General features: G+C 38.8%; 1 protein-coding gene and 1 long non-coding RNA gene across 5 annotated transcripts in view; one reads left to right on the top strand and one right to left on the bottom strand.

Moving 5' to 3' along the window:
• Positions 1-18651, top strand: part of LOC140641492 (uncharacterized) — a 38135-nt gene extending 19484 nt beyond the window's left edge. Inside the window, exon 3 of the long non-coding RNA XR_012038015.1 lies at positions 16506-18651. This is a non-coding gene — a long non-coding RNA (uncharacterized lncRNA). The remainder of the gene's footprint in view (positions 1-16505) is intronic.
• ADAMTSL1 (ADAMTS like 1) overlaps positions 1-21800 on the bottom strand; it is an 872407-nt gene that overhangs the window by 22387 nt on the left and 828220 nt on the right. For 3 of the 4 annotated variants that reach the window (XM_072841474.1, XM_072841475.1, XM_072841476.1), the window contains 3 exons: positions 12339-12551; positions 10319-10499; positions 7480-7687 (listed from right to left, as the gene is read on the bottom strand). In XM_072841474.1, coding sequence (XP_072697575.1) covers positions 7480-7687; positions 10319-10499; positions 12339-12551 — 602 coding nt within the window. Of the gene's footprint in view, positions 1-5154; positions 5258-7479; positions 7688-10318; positions 10500-12338; positions 12552-21800 lie in introns of those variants that run through there. The other variant, XM_072841477.1, reaches the window with a different exon arrangement.

The raw sequence follows: 21800 nt of genomic DNA, 5'->3' as shown, positions 1-21800 counted from the left end.
AATAAACATTGGAGTGGAAATAAGTGGAAACTAATAAAAAAAAAGCAAAACATCTCAACCCCCCCAAACCTAAAAAATCCCCCAAGAGCTGGTTCTTTGAAAAGATAAATGAAATTGATAAACTTTTACTCAGACTCATCAAGAAATAAAAGGACTCAAAATTAGAAACAAAAAAGGAGAAACAACCACTGACACCACCAAAATGCAAAGAATTATAGAGAATACTATGAAAAAGTAGATGCCAACAAATTGGACAACCTAGAAGAAATAAATGGGTAAATTCCCCAAAACATACTGTCTTCCAAAACTGAAACAGGAAGAAATAGAAAATTTGAACAGACTAATTAATAGTAATGAAATTGATCCCCAAAACATACTGTCTTCCAAAACTGAAGCAGAAAGAAATAGAAAATTTGAACAGACCAATTACTAGTAATGAAATTGAATTTGGTAATCAAAAATTCCCCCCCCAAAATTTTCCAGGACCAGAAGGCTTCATAGATGAATTCTACCAAACTTTTAAAGAAGAATTAGTACCTATTCTTCTCATATTATTCCAAAAAATAGAAAGGAAAGCTTCCAAATTTATTTTACAAGGCCAGCATTACTCTGATACCAAAAATAGACAAAAGACACTACAAAAAAAGAAAACTGTAGGCGAACATTCCTGGGAAACATAGATGCAAAAATCCTCAAAATATTAGCAAATTGAATTTAAAACTGTATTAAAAAAGGATCATTCACTATACTCCAGAGGAATTTATTTCAAAGATGCAAGGGTAGTTCAATATTTGCAAATCACCTATGTGATACATCACATTAAAAAGAGGAAGAATAAAAACCATATGATAATCTCAATAGATACAGGAAAAACATTTCATAAAATACAACATCCATGCATGATAAAAGTTTTCAAAGTGCGTTTAGAAGGAATATATGGAACATAGTTCAACATATTAAAGGCTATGTATGAAAAACCCAGTTATCATCATACTCAATGGTAAAAAAATGAAGGCTTTCCCTCTAAGATAAGGAAAAGACAAAAAGTCCACTTTCACCACTTTTATTCAACATAGTATTGGAAGTTCTGGCTATAAGCAATCAGAGAAGAGAAAGAAATAAAATTGGTAAAGAAAAAATAAAACTCTCTATTCACAGATGACATATAATGCTGTATGTAGAAAACCACAAAGACTCCACCAAAAACTCTTAGAATAAATTCAGTAAAGTTGTAGGATATAAAATGAATACTCAGAAATTGGCTGCATTTCTATACACTGTTAATAAAGTAGGAGAAAGAAAAATTAAGAAAACAATAACATTTACAACTTCACCAAAAAAACACCTTGGAATAAATTTAAGGAAGTGAAAGATCTGTACTCTAAAAACTATGATATTGATCAAAGAAATTGAAGATGACATGAACAATTTGAAAGGTATACCATGCTCATAGATTGTAAGAATATTGTTAAAATATCCATACCACCCAAAGCAATCTCCTTATTAAATGCAATCCCTATCAAAATATCAATAGCATTTTTCACAAAACTAGAATATTCCTAAAATTTGTATGGAACCAAAAAAGATCTTGAATATTCAAAGAATACCCAAATCTTAAAAAACAAAAACACACACACACACACAAATACCCCAAAGAATACCCAAATCTTGAGAGAGAAGAACAAAGCTGGAGGTATTACAATTCCTGATTTCAAGATATGCTACAAAGCTATAATAATCAAAACAATAATCAAAACAGCACTGGCACAAAAACAGACACAAAGATCAGTGGAACAGATAGATTGGAAAGTTTACCACATCTATATAGGTTAATTTACAGAAAGGATGTAATAATATACAACGAGGGAAAGATAGTCTTTTCAATAAATGGTGCTGGAAAAAGTGGACAGCTACGTGAAAAGATTGAAACTGGGCCACTTTCTTATACATAAAAATAAATTCAAAAGGGATTAAAGGCCTAAATTTGAGACTTGAAACTATAAGACTCTTTAAAGAAAACATAGGCAGTAATCTCTTGGACTTCAGCCTTAGGAATGTATTTATGACTAGGTGTCCTTATTCAAAGAAAGGAAAGTAAAAATAAACTACTGAGATTACATCAAAGTAAAAAAGCTTTGTACAGCCGAGGAAACCATCAACAAAATAAAAAGGCAACCTAGTGAATGGAGAAAATATTTGCAAATAATATATCCAATAAGGGTTTATATCCAAAATAACTTATACAATTCAATACATACACACAAAACACATGAAAAAATGGCAGAGAAGCTGAACAGACATTTTGCCAAAGAAGGCATACAGATGCCAACAGACATATGAAAAGATGTTCAACATCATTAATCAGGGACATGCAAATTAAAACCATAATGAGATATCACCTCACACTGGTCAGAATGACTAGTATGAAAAAAGTAAGAAATAACAAGTGTTGGCAAAGATGTGGAGAAAAGGGAGCCCTTGTGCACTGCTGGTGAGAATGTAAATTAGTCTAACTCTTGTAGAAAACAGTATAGGAGATATAAAAAAATTAAAAATAGAAATGCCATATGATCCAGTAATTGCACTACTAGGTATTTACCCAAAGATCAAGAAAACACAAATTCAAAAAGATATATGCACCTCTATATTTATTGCAACATTATTTATGGTAGCTAAAATATGGAGTTAACTCAAGTGTCCACTGATTGATGAATGGATAAAGAAGGTGTGGTATATATCTATACAATGAAATATTACTCAGCCATAAAAAACAACAAAATCTTGCCATTTGCAACAACACAGCCAGACCTAGAGGATATTATGCTAAGTGAAATAAGTGAGAGAAAGACAAATACCATATGATTCAACTTAAATGTGGAATCTAAAAAACAAAACAAAAACCAGACACTTAAATACAGAGAACAAACTATTGGTTGCTTGAGGGGAGGTGAGTGGAATGATGGGCAAAATAGTGAAGGGGATTAAGAAGTACAAACTTTCACTTGTAAAATATAAAAATCATGGACATGAAAAGTTAATCATAAAGAAATATAGTAAATAATACTGTAATGTATGGTGACAGTTGGTAACTATACTTATTGTGGTGAGACTGAGTCATGTATAAAATTGTGGAATCACTATGTTGTACACTTGAAACTCATATAACATTGTGTGTCTTCTATACTTCAATAATAAAAAATAAAGTAGCAAAAAATAGTGGGCATAGAGGGAATGTACCTCAACATAATAAATAATTCCTATGACAAGCCCCTAGGAAACATCATACTCAACGGCGAAGAGCTGAATGCCTTTCCTCCAAGATCAGAAACAAGGCAAGAATGCCCAGTTTTGCCACTTTTATTCAACATAGCATAGGAAGTCCTAGTCAGAGTAACTAGTCAAGAGAAAGAAATAAAAGGCATCCAAATTAGGGAAGAAGTAAAACTGTCACTATGTGCCGATGACATTTTGTATAGAAAATGCTAATGAGCACCAAAAACCTGTTAGAACTAATAAACCAAAGTTATAGGACACACAATCAATACAAAAAGTCTGTTGTATTTCTAGACTAATAATAAACTATAAGAGAAATTAAAGCAATTCTATTTATAATTGTATCAGAAAGAACAAAATATCTAGGAATAAATTTGTTTTATAAACTGAAAACTATGACATTAGTGAAAGAAATTGAGGATTATGCAAGTAGATATTCTGTGTTCATGGATTGGATGAATCAATATTGTTAAAATGTTCACACTACTCAGCAATCTACAGATTAAATGCAATCCCTGTAAAAACTCCAATGGTGTTTTTCACAGAAATAGAAAAATCAATCTTAAAATTGGTATATAACTGCAAGAGATCCCAAATAGCCAAAACAATTGCCAAAAGCTGGAGGTATTATGTACCCTGCTTACAAACTATTAAAAAATTATAGTAATCAAAACAGAGTGGTTTGGCATAAAACTAGACACACAGTTGGAACAGAATAGAGAGCCCAGAATCAGACCCATGCATATATGATTAATTAATTTATGACAAAGGAGCCAAAAATATACAATGGGGAAAGGACAATCTCTTCAATAAATTGTGCTGGGAAAACTGGACAGCCATATGCAAAACAATGAAATTGGCCTACTCTTAAACCATACACAAAATTTAACTCAAAATAGATTAAGGACTTGAACATAATTCTTGAAATCCTAGAAATCAAAGAAAACATAGGCAGTAAGCTCTTGGACATCTTTCTTGGCAATTACATTTTGAATCTGACATGAAAAGCATATGGCAAATCATATTTGGGCTAATATCTAAAATACGAAAAGAACTTTTGCATCTCAATTTCAGAAAACCAAACAATGCAATTTTAAAAAGGCACAGGATCTGAATAGACATTTTCCTCAAGAAGATATACAGATGGCCAACAGGTACATGAAAATGTGCTCAAGACCACCAGGCATCAGTGAAATGCAAATCAAAACCGCAAGGAGATATTACCTCGTACCTATTAGAATAGCTAGTACCAAAAAAAGAAGAAATAACACGTGTTGGTGAGGATGTGGCAAAAAGGGAACCCTTGTGCACTATTGGTGAGCATGTAAAGTGATGCAGCCACTATAAAAAACAGTATGTAGGTTCCTCAAAAATTAAAAATTGAACTACTCTATTAGCCAGCAATTCCATCTCTGAGTATTTACCCAAAAAAATGAAAACACTAACTTCAAAGGATATATGCATCTCCATGTTCATTGCAGCATTATTTTCAAGAGTCAAGATATGGAAACAACCTAAGTATCCATCAGTGGATGAATGTATAAAACGTGGTACATACACACACAAAGGAATATCATTTATCCATAAAAAGGAATGACATCTTGCCATTATTGATAACGTGTAGACCTTGAAGGCATAAAAGTCAAATAAAGCAGACAAGGACAAGTACTGTGTGATTTCATATGTGGAATCTAAGCAATGACTCCTCCTCCTGGTTAAAGAGGTGGGGGCTGGGGATTGGTGAAATATGTGGAGGGGGTCAAAGGGTAAAAACTTCCAGTTATAAAATAAATATGTCATGGAGATGTAATATATAGTATGGTGACTACAGGTAATAATACCGTATTAACTATTTTAAAGTTAAGAGTCGATCTTAAAATCTTATCACAAGAAAAAATTTATTTCTAATTATGCATAGTAACAGATGTTAATTAGGCTTGTTGTGGGGAATCATTTTGCAGATGTCAAATTATATGTTGTACACCTGAAATTAATATAATGGGTATATGTCAATTATACCTCAATAAAAAAAAATTCATTATCCAAAGCTCTGCTCAAGTCCTGCCATGTCAGATTTTGCATTTTTAACAACATGATTCACATTAAAGCATGAGACATACTTGCCTAGAGGGTTATAGAAGAAAGGAGATAAGAGTGTTATTTGAGGGGAAGGAAGGGAGAAGGACCTTTTTTTTTTTCTCTTTTAGAAAAAGTAATCACTGAGAAATGATCAGCGTGCACAATGTATGTCCCCTTTAGTGACCTCAGTGGTACAACATAGAAACATCTCCCGTGTGTAGCCAGATCTGTTCCCAATTGTAATTTCACAAACTGTCAGTAAGCCTTGAGGGCCTAGAAGCAAAGCTGCCTTGGGCTGAATGAAAGCTAGCAGAAGTGGGCTTTTCCAGGTAAGGGAAAGATGATATCCCCCAGGCATCAGAGCAAAAAGCAGCTCATGCCTCTTTGATTATGAAGCACATACATTAGGTCACTGGAAATAAAGGCGGGGGGAGGGGGGTGGGGGTCGGTGAAGGTGCCAAAAAGGAGCTGGCTGTTGATTGGCCAGCTTTGAGCATTATATCCCCAGACTCACCTGAGACACAAATGGCTTATGGATTGCAAGTGAATTCTGTGGCCAGAGTTCCTCCAAATAACATTTGATCTTCATTAGAGATGGCCACAGTATATTAACCTAACGGGAAAGTTCCAAGTGATTGTTTTCCAAAGAACATACCTCAGGGTGGGGACAGAGGAACGTGAGTGCAGTAATGTGTGGATAGCCAGTTCCAACAAGTTTCGAGTTGCTAGCTGCCCAAAACATCCAGTCACATTAGTTCATATGGTCACACAAAGAATTAAGAGCCTTGTGGTGGTTTTGGGCTGTCCCAGCAGGCCAAGCTTAATGGCATGTTTCAGACACCAATCACACACTCTGCCTGACTGATCAGAATGGTCAGCCTACCAATCAGTGCCAGCCTCTGACAAACAAGAGTTGCTACCATATAGCTGGTGGGCTGGGTACTAGCTGGTCATCAGCCCTGGCAGGCAGCTCATAGATGCTGAGTAGGTCCCCAGTAGGTTTTGAACACAGACTTTGAAAGGAATGGAGCATACACAATTATGTCATTTCCCCTAAGCACCACATTGAATTTTTTTTTTTTTTAAGTGACAACAACATTCTAAAACAGAGAAGTGGTCAGATGAGTAATAAAACTTCTCTTTGTCTAAATAGAGGGTCTATGTATGGGCACTGGGGAAAGCCTAGACCTCTAATTGCAATGTAGATTCCTACCTGGTGCTACCTGGCCCAGAAATGACATGAGAACAACGGGAAGATGCTTCAGTGCCTCCCATCCCTCTGAGGCTGCTTTGTCGTGGCATAGTGTCTGTCATTGCTCAGGTTTGCTCTTCCCAGGGAGAATCTTCAGTTTGTGTTAATTCTTAAAATCACAACTAAACAAAATTTCCTTTCCAAATGGAGAGAGTCCTATATACCAAAGAGGCTCCCTCCCTACTGGGGTCTAAGGAGCCCCCATTTCTGCTGTGTATTGAGCTAACCTGGGACTTTTTTGGCTGTCCTCTGGTTGAGAATTGAGAAAGGATTTGGTGGTTTCAAAGTGATCTAGCTAGGTTTCAACTCTTCTTGACTTGGAATAGTGGTTTCTCTCCTCTGGCTGCACACCAGAATCTTCTGTGTAGTTTCTAAAACTTGCCCATGCCCTGATCCCACCCCTGAGCAACTGACTTAGAATCTCAGGGAGGTGCAGCCTTGACATTGGCCTTTTAAAGAAGTTTCTCCAGTGATTCTAATTGTGTAGCCCAGTTGAGAACCCCTCACTCAGCCCCCAAATGGATCTCATCAGAGCTTTAAATCATCAACCATAGGACAGCCAGTGAGAAGAGGTGGCCTTACAGAAAATGAGTCTGAAGAAGGGGTTGTTGAGGATTTGCTGATGATCTGAAAAAGGGATGAGCTTGGGAGGAAGGAAATCAATGGGGAAAGTATAATGGCTGTGGGAGGTAGGTTTGTCTTAGAGAATGATCAGAAACTCTAAGCTTTGGGATGAATACTGGGCAGGTGAGTTGATTGACAGATGGGATGTGAAGCATGTGAGATCACAGAGGATTTGGCAGTGGTGGCATTTTACTTCCTACTGCGGCAGGGTCTGTACCTTTAGATTTACCTTTCAAATAAAATCCACTCACCTGGCCCCAGCTGGAGAAGGCCCACTCTACACAGAGCTGTTGGTTACAGGCCTGGGTGTCTACTGGCCGTTTGGCGAGTTGTGTACACAGATCATTGGACACAGGGGTGGAGATCCCAGAGGCTTTTAGCTTCTGGCAGGTCACCCGGCGGGTCTGGACACCTCCCCCACAGCTCCGGGTACAGGCAGACCAGGAGGTCACCATCCACCTGGGGAGAGGAAGAAGAATCAGGGCAGGTGCAAAGGTTCAGGCATACACTCTCAGAAAAAAGAACCTGTGCATCCCCTTGTTCTCACCACACAGGTACTAATTCTGGGGCATGGCCCTTTTCATGGTATACATGGAGTGGAAGGCTGAAAATGGTCCCCCAAAAGATCTACATCAGATCCCCAGAACCTAAGAATGTTACCGTATTTGGACAAATGATCTTTGCTGATATAATTAAGGATTCTGAGATAAGATTATTCTACATTATCTGCCTTCACAAATGTCCTTGTAAGAGAAAGAGAAATTGGAAAAGAGGAGGGGACAGTGTGACCACAGAGGCAGAGGCTAGATTAACATGGCTGCAAGTTGAGGGATGCCTGGAACCAACAGAAGTTGCAGGGTTTGAGAAAGTTGCAAGGGGTGCAGCCCTGCTGACATCATGATTTTGGACTTCCAGCCTTCAAAACTGTGAGAAAATAAATTATCTATTCTTTTCAGCCACCATGTTTGTGGTAATTTGTAATGGTGGCCACAGGAAAAAAATACTCTTTGGAAATTGACTGCACAGGTGCATCTTGAAAAAGCAGTCTGAAGAGGGCCAAGTTCCCTCCGGCTCTGTGGAGCAGTGTCCCACCTCCATGAGTCACAGTGCACAGGTCTGATGCCTCCTAGAGGGCTGCATATGTGGAAAATGTCGTTCTCAGGATGTTAGGTTCCAACTACAAATTTGGATGCTCAGAAGTGAGACTGACCAAGGCTGTGCAAATGGCTTTTCTCATAAAGCCAGGCTGGAACTGGGGAAACACTCCTAAATCCTTGGTCCAGATACAAACCCGGAGGAGTTCCCTGTGCATATCTGCACTGTGGGCTAGTTCTCAAAGAGAAGGGGAAAGGGAGACAGTTTGGGGGAGATAGAAGAGCTTTAGGGCTTTCCAGACATTTTATGCAATCTAGGGAAAAAGATAATTCTTGGGTTTTAATACTTGAGACAAGGTTGATCTAAATGAAATGGTTGAATGGCCAGCTGGGTCAAAGCAGGACTTCTCAGACTATTCAGAGACAACCAGGGTGACACCTGTTTGTGTTCAGATAAGGCTGCTGAGGTGCCTGAGAAGCCTGGCAGGGACACACCAGTCAAAGATGAACCTGTGGCCACTTCCCGGTCCAGGAGCACCACATCTGGCTCTTGGGAGAGACAAGTAGCAGAGCCAGGGAGCGAATTCCTTTTGGATCTGGATCTGTGACTTATTTAGTTTGGTGGAACTTCCCTGCTGCATTTGCCCTGGAGAGAGATGACTGCATGCAGATCTCCAACCCACAGGAGCAGAGCCACTTAGGAAGCAGGCATGAGGTGTTACAAAGCTCCTGGGGGCACTGAAATCCAAGCAGACATGGCCATTATTTCATTTGCAGAAGTAAATGAGGCTGATTGACTCTGACCATCACCACGGCAAATCAAAAAGTCCTTGGCATGTCCAAGACTTCGTCTTCATTTCAAATAGCTTGGCGAGGGCAGTCTTCCAGCCCCATATATCCCCGGTGAATGTCAGGCCTGCATTTCAATCAACTTTTATTTCCAAATATACATTTCAGCAATTTTTCAGGAGCTGGGGTGGGGGGTTTGAGAAAGGAGAGGTATGGCTATGTTACAGTTCAGGAAGGGTATAAAAGGACATTAATCATTCCCATGGAAACCTTCCCGTCAGCAAGTCAAACTGCTGATATTAATGAGCGTGTTTCATATTTCATTGAGTCTCTCCTGGTTTCAGCTGCTCCTTATGACTCAGCTGGCAAAACACAAAGCGGTTGCCTAAGTAGTATAGGAAAGTCCCACGGATGGGTAGGAAGGGGGCACTGCAAGGCCCAGCCAAGTCCCCCCAGGCTCTGGATGCCATACCGGTGCCAACTCTAAGTCCATCCATTATCCCTTTAGCTACTGTCTGCAAAGTGGGGGTAGGGTGCTCTATGGGACACCCGGCTTCTCAAAGCTACAAGAGGCAGACACGGCGGTGGGTGTCACTCTGGGGCCAGAGGCAGAGAATGCATATCTAACATGGAGGCAACTATGGAAAATGAAGATTTATTTTGACTTTAGCAGGATGCAACCCTTTGAAGAAAAAAATTGGACAAGACTTCCTCACCTCAACCAGAGTACCGATTAGCACAATTTTTGAAGTTAGAAGAAAGAGGAGGGACTGGGGTAGAGGCCAGGAACCCCTATCCCCTCAGGACCTCAACTACAAACACAGTTGTCATCTCACAAACAAATCAGAGAGCAAGCTTCTTACTGCAGGATGCGAGCTAGGGCTGGCCAGGGCCTGGGATGCCCCTGCTCCCTGAACAGAACCTCTCAGGCACTTGGGATGCCCCGGGGAAGCCCTTAGCCTGAGTGGTGAGGACAAAAACTGCCCAGGGAGGAGAGCCATTCTGAGGGGTATCTTCTGTAGGGTGGAGAGACCTGACAAGTCTGTGCCTAGAAAAAAGTGCCTTGGATGGCAGGCCCCCGTGCTGGCACAACATGTCTCTTCCTGTGCAGTGCTGGACCAAGGCTAGCCACTGACTTGGCTAAAGGTTGGGGCCAACTTTGGGGCCCAGCTTTGGGGAGGCCTAAGCCAGCATCTGCTACACTCACCGAGAAGGGCAGTCTCTCCGGTTGCAGGCGATGGGCTGCACAGCAGGGCGCACCTTCCCTGCGCAGTGAGTGGGGTTGACCTCTGTGCTGTTCAGGAGACACCTCAGGCGGGGCTGCTGAATGCCCCTGTTACCACAGGAGGCCGAGCAGGTTGCCAGTCTGTCCACAGACCACCAGTAATCTGTCATAGAAGGAGAATCAGAGGTGAAAAGAAGATTGCATTATTGCCTATGTTCTGTGGGCATGAGGAGCTCTTATGAATGAGACTCTGTCCTTGAGTGGGCTTCATTCCCAGCTTAGGCAGGCAAGTGGTATGGTGTCCAGGAGCCTCTGGTGGCTTATCCATAAAGCGAGTACAAAACCCCTACCTTGCAAAGTCGTGAGGGCTGGGTATAATGAAAGCAAGGGCCTAGCCCGGTGCTGGCACATAGAGAGTACTTAATCAGTGGCTGTAGTCCCTATTTTTAAATACATTTCTAAAGTATTTTTTCTTTCTAGTGGGTCACCAGTTGGACTTTCTTTTCCAACAAAGAGCTACAAAAATATCAGATACTTAACAGTCATATTTATATGTGTACATTTGAGTTGGACTTTGTAAATGTTACCAAAAAAAAAATAACCAAAAAAACAAAAAACAAAAAACCAAAAACCCCAGCCTACCCAGAGAGTCCTCATTTATATGAGATTATGACGTCAGGAAGAAATTCAATTTCTTAGAATTTTCTATTTGGGGGTCTGGGACTCACTGGTAGGAAAGCTGTTAAAAATAACTGTGGGCTGGTAAACTGGGAGTGCTTATTTGCAAGGTCGTATATTACAAATCTTGCAGATAGGCACTGGCTTCTGGTTTTCAGCAGAGAATGGCTGGTTGGCAAGAAAATGGAACATTTACTTTCCTGTCTGGAAAGCCAAATGGCAGGGGAGGATGCTTAAAGGGAAAATCCATTTGCTCAGAAAAATCTCCCTTCTCATGTGCTACATTGGTGCAAAATTCTGTCCCTTCCCAAAGAATCCTTCATTTTAGAATGCATGCAATAGAATTTTGCTTTCCCTAAAAATAATCGTAAATAGGCCACAGGTAGAAATAGCTCATGGAGTGCTTGAAAGCCTCAATTTCTGAAGGAAGGCCCAGTTTGGGTTTGTTTCTTACTGTTTTAGGCCCATTCACAACTCTTTCTTGGTATAGCTAAAGCCAAGTCTCTGCCAAGGGCTTTTTAAAAAATTTTTTTTAAAATTTGAATTCAATTTGCCAACATACAGTATAATACCCAGTGCTTGTCTCATCCTCTGCCCTCCCTAATGGCTGTCACCCAGTCACCCCATCTCCCACCCACTCTCCTTCTGCAATCCTTTGTTTGTTCCCAGAGTTAGGAGTCTCTCATGGTTTGTCTTCCTTGCTTATTTTTCCTCCCAAGGGCTTTCTCACCTGCCCGTGTTCCTAGAAAGTTAATGCACGAGCCACACAGTCTGTTTTTTGATGGGGTCACAGAAAGGTGCCTGCAAAACACTTAAGCACGTGACTGCAGCTGAAGACTCTTTAGCACGATAAGGAGGTACTGGTACCAGCTTGATTCTCCGGTAGAGGAGGCAATAACCAAGCAATTCAGATCAAGAGGTTTTTTGTTTTTTTTTAGTCAAGCCAACAGAGAAAATGTGTATGCATTAGTTTAATAGGCTACTTTGCACACATGCGTACGTGAAATTCTTATTAAACAAACAAAAATGAAACTCTTTTGGCTTTGATATATCAGTGTTTCCTTGGTCCTCAGTGGCAGCAGTGTTATGAAGTAGAAGGAACTGTTTATGAAAGCAGCTCTGATTTTTCCAGAGTCTGCTGGGATGGTGCCTGGTGGCTCTTCTGAAGGGCCTCATCATATGGAAACATGGTTCAGCTTTGATTTTCATGCCCTAGGAACCACTGAAATCAGAAATCACTTTGTTTCATTTGAGAATTAGATTCTCAGGTGGACTTTCTCATTCAAGAAATAAACCCGGCAGCAGAGCCTGAAGGATTTCTTACCTTGGATCACTAAAGAGGCCTTCTGTACGAGTATTCCTGCCTCATTCTGAGCAAGGCAGCTGAATTCCCCTTGAGACCCGCCACTAAGATTTGCAACCTGGAGAATCTGTCCAGCTGCCAAGATATGATGTGTCAGTCCTGGGACAGTGGCAACTGGCTGACCACCATGGAACCAGGTGATATTGGGGGTAGGGTGGCCTTTGATGGGACAGCCTAGAAGGAGAGGAAGAGAGAGAGAAGACATTAATAAAGTGAAACGGGATATACACCTGATGAGTTGTTTTAGTCTCTGTGGCTTAGAAGCCATGCATACAGTGTAGTCTCTACCTATGGCACTTTTTGTATGCTTGCCACTTCCAAGCCAAAGGATGTTTCTACCCAGGAATTTTGGGAAGGTGACTATTATTCATTCAGTTAAGTAAAAATTCTTAGAGTACACAAAGTACCTATTTCTATATCCTCGTACTAACATTTTTAAAAATGAAGGAATTAATATTCACTCACTGAACATTTTTCAAGTTAATTAGTTCCTATACTGTTTTTATACTAAGAGAAATCAGTTCTTCAAATGCAGTGAGTTGGAAAAAAATTCTATGTAGTAATAGTTAAGAATCAAACTTTAATTGGTTAAGGTCTAATATTTGCCACTATTTTACTGTTTATGTGATTTTCAAGCCTAAGTTTTTCAACAGAATCTAGGAAAATACTTGTAAACATTGATTTCATTTTTCTGTCAGTTAAGAACCTTGGCCTTCTAACAACTCTTACCAAGCATTGGACATATACTTATCTTCATAGTCACTGAACATATTTTGATATATTAAAATTCTAAAATATTAAACTTACATACTATGTCTACCCAGGCTTTTTTTTTTTTTAAGATTTTATTTATTTATTCATGAGAGACACAGAAAGAGAGGGACAGAGACACACACAGGCAGAGGGAGAAGCAGGCTCCATGCAGGGAGCCTGATGTGGGTGGGACTCGATCCCAGTACTCTGGAATCACGCCCTGAGCAAAGGCAGATGCTCAACCACTAAGCCACCTAGGCATCCCTCTACCCAGAATTATTAAAGTAAACTAATTGCAATTGTGAGAAAAAAGTAATTTTCTCTAAATTCAGAGTACTTGCTGAATTTGCTGTTGTGTCTTCCACAACTTATCTTCCACAGAAAATTTATTTGGATGTTTACTTTTTATTTTTTTTTATTTTAAATTTTAGGTAGTTAACATACAGTGCAATATTGGTTTCAGGAGTAGAATTCAGTAATCCATCACTTACATACAATACACAGTGCTCATCATAACAAGTGCCCTCTTTAATACCCATCACTCATCTAGCACATCCCCCACCCACTCCCTCCATCAACCCTCAGTTTGTTCTCTATCATTAAAAGTGTCTTATGGCTTATTTCCCTCTCTCCTTTTTTTCTTCCTCCCTTCTCATATGTTCATCTATTTTCTTTATTAAGTTTCACATGAGTGAGATCATATGGTATTTGTCTTTCTCTGACTTATTTCACTTAGCGTAATATACTCTAGCTCCATCCAAGTCATTGCAAATGGCAAGATTTCATTCCTTTTAATGGCTGAGCAATATTCCATTGTATATATATCACCTCTTCTTTATCCATTCATCAGTAGATAGGCATTTGGGCTCTCTCCATCGTTTGGCTATTGTTGATAATGTTACTATAAACATCGGGGTGTGTTGCCTCCCTTCGAATCTGTATTTTTTGTATCCTTTGGGTAAATACCTATTAAGTAGTGCAATTGCTGGATCATTGGATAGTTCTATTTTTAATATTTTATTTTTTTATTTTTTTTATTTTTAATATTTTGAAGAACCTCTACATTGTTCTCTATAGTGGTTGCACCAGCTTGCACTCCTACAGCAGTGCAAGACGGTTCCTCTTTCTCTGCATCCTTGCCAACACCTGTTTCTTGTGTTGTTAATTTTAGTCATCCTGACAGGTGTAAGATGGTATCTCATAGTGGTTTTGATTTGTATTTCTCTGATGATGAGTGATGTTGTATCTGATAGCCATGTGGATGTCTTTTTTGGAAGTGTCTATTCATGTCTTCTTCTCATTTATTAACTGAGTTATTTATTTTTTGGGTGTTGAGTTTGATAAGTAGCTTTTGGATACTTACTCTTTATCAGATATGTCATTTGCAAATATCTTCTCCCTTTCTGTAGGCTGCCTTTTAGTTTGGTTGATTGTCCTTTTCTGTGCAGAAGGTTTTTATCTTGATGAAGTCCCAATGGTTTATTTTTGCTTATGTTTCCCTTGCCTCTGGAAATGTGTCTAGCAAGAAATTGCTATGGATGAGGTCAAAGAGGTTTCTGCCTTTGTTCTCCTCTAGGATTTTGATGGTTTCCTATCTCACATTAAGGTCTTTCATCCATTTTGAATTTATTTTTGTGCATGGTGTAAGACAGTGGTCCAGTTTTATTCTTCTGCATGTGGCTGTCCAGTTTTCCCAGCACCATTTGTTGAAAAGACTTTTTTCTATTGGATATTCTTTCCTGCTTTGTCAAAGATTAGTTGAACATATAGTTGTGGGTCCATTTCTGGGTTCTTTATTCTGCTCCATTGATCTTTATGTCTTTTTGTGCCAGTACCATACTGTCTTGATGACTACAGCTTTGTAATATAGATTGAAATCTGGAATCATGATGCCTCCACTTTTGTTTTTCTTTTTCAGAATTACTTTGGCTATTCAGGATCTTTTGTGGTTCCACACAAATTTTAGAATTATTTGTTCTAGCTCTGTGAAAACTGCGGGTGGCATTTTGATTGGGATTGCATTAAATGTGTAAATTGCTTTGGGTGGTACAGACACTGTAGCAATGTTTGCTTTTCTAATCCATGAGCATTTGTGTCCTCTTCAATTTCTTTCCTAGGTATCTTATTATTTTTGGTGCAATTGTAAATGGGATCAATTCCTTTCCTTGATTTCTTTTGCTGCAGCTTTGTTACTGGTGTATAGAAATGCAACAGATTTCTGCACATGGATTTTATATCCTATGACTTTGCTTAATTTATGTATGTGTTCTAGCAATTTTTTGGTGGAGTCTTGGGTTTTCTACATAGAGTGTCATGTCATCTTCAAATAGTGAAAATTTGACTTCTTCCTTGTCAATTCAGTGACCTTTACTTCTTTTTGTTGTCTGATTGCTGAGGCTAAGCCTTCCAGTACTATGTTAAGTAGTAATGGTAAGAGTGGACATTCTTCTTGTCTTGTTCCTGACCATAGGGGAAAGGTTCCTGACCACAGGGGAAGTATCACTGAGGATGGTATTAGCTATGGGTCTTTTGAATATTGGGGGAGACACTGTTAGAATTTGTATAGGATGCAGAATTAACACAGGAAAGGTCCTTAGATATTGTCTAGCCTTGTGAGAAAGGAGGAAACGGAGGCCTTGAGATGTTAAGACACTTCAAGATCAAGTGACATGCCTTCTGATTCCTTACCATGTGTTCTTTTCCTCATGCCTGCTACCTGTTCAGCTGGGCATCAGCAATTTTACCTAGGCACCTTGTTATCTTCTTCCTTTGTCTGCTCATTCTTTTTGCCCCCCCCCCGCCCCGTCTATCCCCCTCCCTTTTTACATTTTCATAGCAATTGTTTCGTTGAAGTGCTTATAGCAGACTACTTTGAAGAAGGGCCCTGGAAAAATAATGCTAAAACTGACTATAAGAAGTTCAGTATGGAATATCATTGTTACAGAACCCTGTTCTTTATTCCTCCCTGTATTTTTTTTTTTTTTATTCCTCCCTGTATTGACTCACTTTGCCATGTAACTTTGCAGTGGCCTTTGATGATAGGTGGGCTGTACTTTCCCACCTCCTGATTTTGGGTTTGGCCATGTGACTACTTTGGCCAATAAAATAAGTCAGATGTTATACTAATAATATGAAAGAGAAATTAAGAAAACAATTCCATTTATAATAGTATAAAAAAGAATAAAATACTTAAGAATAAATTTAACTGAGGATGGAAAACGTGTACACTGAAAACTATAAAATGTTGCGGAGACTATGTTATATTCATGGATTAGAAAAATTAATATAGTGAAGATGTCAATACCCCAAATGAACTATAGATTCAGTATAATCCCTATTAAAATCTCAATGACTTTTTCCTTTTTTTTTTTTCAGAGATAGAATAATCCATCTGTAAGTTTATATGGAATCTCAAGGGATACTGAATAGCCAAAATAATCTTGAAAAAGAAGAACAAACTTGGAGGTTTCATACTTCCTGATTTCAAAACTTAGTATAAATCTACAGTAATTGAAACATTACAGTACTGGCATAAAGACAGATAGACCAATGGAATAAAATAGCCCTCAAATAAAGTCTTGCTTATATGCTCAAACAACTTCTAACATGGATGCCAGGACCACTTAATGTGCTGGGAAAATGAGATATCTACATGCAAGAAAATGAAGTTGTAGACTTACCTCACACCATTAGGGATCAAAAATTAACTCAAAGTGATCAAAAACTTAAATCTTAGAGTTAAATGTATAAAACTCTTTTTTTAAAAAATATTTATTTATTCATGAGAGAGAGAGAGAGAGAGAGAGGCTGAGACACAGGCAGAGGGCGAAGCAGGGCTCCATGCAGGGAGCCTGATGCGGGACTCATTCCCGGGACTCCAGGATCATGCCCTGGGCAGAAGGCAGGCGCTAAACTGCTGAGCCACCCAGGGATCCCCCAAAACTCTTAAAAGGAAACATAAGCAGAAGCTTCATGATATTGGATTTGGCAATGAGTTCTGGGATATGATAATAAAAGCACAGGGCAACAAAAGACAAACTGGACATCATCAAAATTGAAAGTTTTTGTGCATCCAAGGACACTATCACCAGGGTGAAAAGGCAACCCACAGAATGGGAGAAAATATTTGCAAATCATAGATTTGGTAATGGATTAATGTCCAGAATATATAAAGAATTCCTACAACTCAGTAATAAATATAAACAGCCAAACTAAAAAATGGGCAAAAGACTTGAATAGACATTTCTCCAAAGATATAAAAATGGCCAATAAGCACATGAACAGATGCTTAACATCACTAATTGTTATAGAAATGCAAATCAAAACCACAATGAGATATATATCACATCCAGTAGAATGGTTATTTAAAAAAATAAAAATGACAACAGAAAATAACCAGTATTGGTGAAGATGTGGGGAAATTAGAATTCTTGTGCATTGCTGGCGGGAACGTAAAAGGGTGCAGCCACTGTGGGAAACAGTATAGAGGTTCCTCAAAAAATTAAATTACAATTACCATAATGATTCAGTAATTCCACTTCTGGGTATATACCCAAAGGAATTGAAAGCAGGGACTTGAATAGCTATTTGTACAGTAATGTTCATAGCATTATTCACAATGGCCAAAAGGTGAAAACAACCTGAATGTCTATCAGTAGATGGATACATGGATGAACAAATGTGACATGTATGTATGATGGAATATTATTTAGCCTTAAAAAGGAATGAAAGCATGATATGTATGACAACCTGGATGAACCTTGAACCATTAAGTGAAAGAAGCCAGATGCAAAAGGACAACTACTGTATGATTTCACTTATATGAGGTACCTCGTATAGTCCAATTCATAGAAGAAAGAAACCAGAATAGTGATTACCAGGGGCTGGAGGAAGGGGAGCATGGGTAATTTTTTTTTTTTTTTTAATGGGTACAGAGTTTCAGTTTGAGATAAAAAGTTCTGGAGATGGAAAGCGTGATGGTTGCACAATGATATGAATATAATTAATGCCATTGAACACTTAAAAATATTGAAAATAGTAAATTTTATGTTATGAGTATTTAACCACAATAAAAGAAATGAGGCAGATGTGCTAGTATACCAGTTCCAAACCTAAACCTCAAGAGGCTGTGTATTTTTGCTTGTGATCATGTGCCTTTGCTATCACTGATAGAATATGCTTGGACTGGCCTGATGATCCCAAGAGGGAGTTGAAAGAAATGTGGAGAACAGCCAAATTCACCCCAGCCAAACTCAGTTTAGATCAGCTAAACTTAAGATCAGTAAGAATAAATTACTGCTATTTTAAGCCACTGAGTCTTATTATTGTTATTATTTCTTAATGTGGTGATAGCTAACTGATATATTTAGGGAGAAGAAATTTCCACAATTCCCGTAGGCCATGGATCCAAGGCTTGGGGTAGGGCAGACTTTCTACCTGTGTGCTGATCACCTGTATCTTCCTATTCAGATACATAGGAGGAGCAGGTTCCCTGCATGCTCCTGGTGGCATCTAGGCATCTCTGTGGTATAAGGTCCATGGTGGTATCATTTTACTCCTGTCACAAAATCGGATAAGAATGACCTTAGGGAGAAGTGTATAGAAATCAGTCGAGGATTTCTTGGGAGCAGCAGTATCCAGCCCCCTCCAAATGTACCAAATGTAGTCTGGAATCAGATGCTGAAATCATTTTCTAATAAGAGGCAGGAAAGCTACATTTATTTAGGCAAATAGCATGATTTAAAAAGTGTAGCTTGAAACCAGTATAGCTTTTCAGACTTACTTAAATAGGCCAATGTATGTCTCAATCACATCTGCTTTGAAGGAAAAAAAAAGGTGTCATATACTGTTAAGATGTTGGTTCCAGGAATCATTCTGTTTGGTCAATGGGGACAAGAACCCTGGTGAGGCTATATTCTAAATTGATAAATAAGAATCTTGCTATTTCCAAGGAAACATGAGATATTTGGCAAGGAAATCTCTTATATTTAGCCCTAATCTTCAATTTTCCAACTCCATTAGGATTGATTTTCTGACAGAGTTTTTAAGCAGAAAAAAGAGCAGTAGCAGCCTCAGGCTGTTTTATATGGCGGATGAAGTTACTTACTGGGAGCCAGGAATCCTAGTCAGCTAAATAAGAGGTTCATTTGCATAACAATTTACATTTATAATCCTCCCTCCTTCTTGGAATCAGAGGCAATAGTAAGCAGCCAGGACATCTCTCTTGGCCTATCTGGATCTTAGGTCTTGGACATGTTCCTAGGGCCTTCCAGCCTGGTGCTCCCAGTGTGAATGAGATGGGGCAGAGTTCCTTCCAAAGCTAGGCATGAGGGCTGCCATGACACGAAATTCCTAAAACTCAACTTGAAAAAGATCTGCGAGGAGCAGTCACTGAAGTGGATGTCTGATCAGCGACCTTCCCAGTAATGCCTCTCATTCTGAAACCTATCGGGATCAAGATCACTTTTGTAGAAAGTTTTAAAAAGAAAAGCAATTTTGTTACTTTCAAATGCATTGACTCAGATTCATTACTCTCAAAGAGAATGCTAGATTTTGATAGGGTTTTCTGGTTTCAGTTTTCTAATCTGTAAGTGAGAGTATTAAATTAGTCAGTGGTTTTGTAACTGATAGTTCTCTGAGGCCCTAAGTGTCTGCAGAAGTATCTGAGGAGGGGCCTTTGAGAGGGAACCTGCATGAAGTAAGGGCTTGGGGGCCTCTCTTACCATTTCAATCACAAAAGAATATATTGGGCTTCTGTGTGAGGAGATTCCACAATTGATAATCACTGAATTAGATGATCTTTAATGTGCTTTTAAGATTCCTAGATTTCTCAATATCATCTTAGACTCATTATCCTCATCCCTCTTCTTCCTGCCCTGAGATAGCCAAATTGCCAAGGGTAAAATAGACCAATCTATATTGCTTTGATCAATGTGTAGTGAAACTGAACTATGCCAATGCAAAGCTCATGGAAGAGATGTTATATATGAAGGCTATTTAGGACTAAGGTAAACTGAGACCAGGCATAGAGAGTAGGAAGGGGAGGGCAGCCTAGAGGAAGCAGTGTGAACAAAGGTACAAAGACAAGAAAACTTGTGTGGCTAGAAGAAAAGACTAGTTGACTTGGCTGAAACATAGAAAACATAATGAGGTTGGCATGGTATGTGGGAGTTGCAATAAAGAGGATCTTGACAGCCAGAATCTAGTCTTTTGGGAGCTCCTGTAGGTTTCTGAAGAGAGGGAGTGATCTAATCTAGGTTGGCTTTAGAAAGGATATTAAGGTAGTTCTTTACAAGATACACTGGCTTGAGAAAAAGATATATAATTCAGTTCAGATGTGGTAAGAAATGAAATATATTTGCAGAGGTAGCTCTGACAGGATGTGAGGAGGAGAGAGATGAAGAAAATGAGGAAAAGCCTTTAAGATTGGAACACTAGTGAGACTATTAACAGAAATAGGTAAGCCAGGAAGAGAAGCTATTGCTTATCTTCACCCCTGGAGATAGAGGAGTTTAGTTTTAAGCATACTGACTTAAAGGTTGTGATGGAACCACAGTATAGAAAAAATCCATCAAGATGGCAAAGATAAAAATGTAAGTAAGTCAGAGATATTAACTAGAAACAAAATTTGGGAACCATTTTCATAGATTTGTATGGATGAAGTCTTCAATGAAAAGAGATCAGGAAAGTCTCAGGACAAAACAGTGGGGGAACTCCAGCATTCAGTGATTAAAGGAGGTATTAAAGTAGTCTGAAAAGAAATGGCCTAAAAGATAAGAGGAAAATTGAGACTATGTGATTTCATGGAAATCCAGAAAGGGGACAGATGAAAGAAACTAGTTGTTAAGAAATAAGCAATTAGTAAGAATTTGTATGTAATGAATGAATAGCTTCATTTGTTTATGAAAATAACTGAATAAACAAACATTTTTCCCACAATCCTCCCAACTCCCTGCTCAGGCAATAGGTAAACTCATTCTAACTAATTAAAGCTAATTAATAAAATCAGAAATAGAATCAATATATCATTCAATGCTATGCACACCCATTTGTTGAATTTAAGAGAAGATTTATCTCTGGGTGTTGAATATTTTTTTTATTATTTTTTTATTTTTTGGTGTTGAATCTTTAGAAGTGAACCAACATCCACAACCTGATAACATGGGTTATTAAGAAGATAAAAAAATTAAAGAGGGTGAATAAGAATGCTTCAAATGTCACAAGAACGGAGTAGATCATGACCAGAAAACTCTTAAAACAACTTGACTGGGATTCTAGCTTCCAGTAATGGTGAATAACTTGGTTGGACTAACCTTCCTACAAATAACAATCATAAAATCTAAACAACAAGCCTCATTAAACATTATAAAAGCACTGAAAAGTGACCAAAACCAGTGACAGAAACAGGAGGGGAGTCTATCCTAGAAACTCAGGAACTGCAACAAGTGTCATTTGCCAGCTTGTAGCTTTCTACCCGAGGAAATTCCTCAAAGCCCACTCAGGGAGTTGGCTTAAAAGGCCAGAGGAGAGTCTGGAGGGTCTTAGAACAGCTGAAAAGTTAAGGGGGAAAATCCTGGAAGAGTCACAGGGAGAATAAACCTCAAAATCTGTATCAATCCTGCCCAAACTGTTAGTAGACAAAATGCAGGGGACCCAGCAAAAGAAGCAGCT

This window comes from Canis lupus, chromosome 10, assembly GCF_048164855.1.
Source record: "Canis lupus baileyi chromosome 10, mCanLup2.hap1, whole genome shotgun sequence".
Lineage (NCBI taxonomy): Eukaryota > Metazoa > Chordata > Mammalia > Carnivora > Canidae > Canis > Canis lupus.
This window is presented reverse-complemented; position numbering and strand designations above follow the sequence as displayed.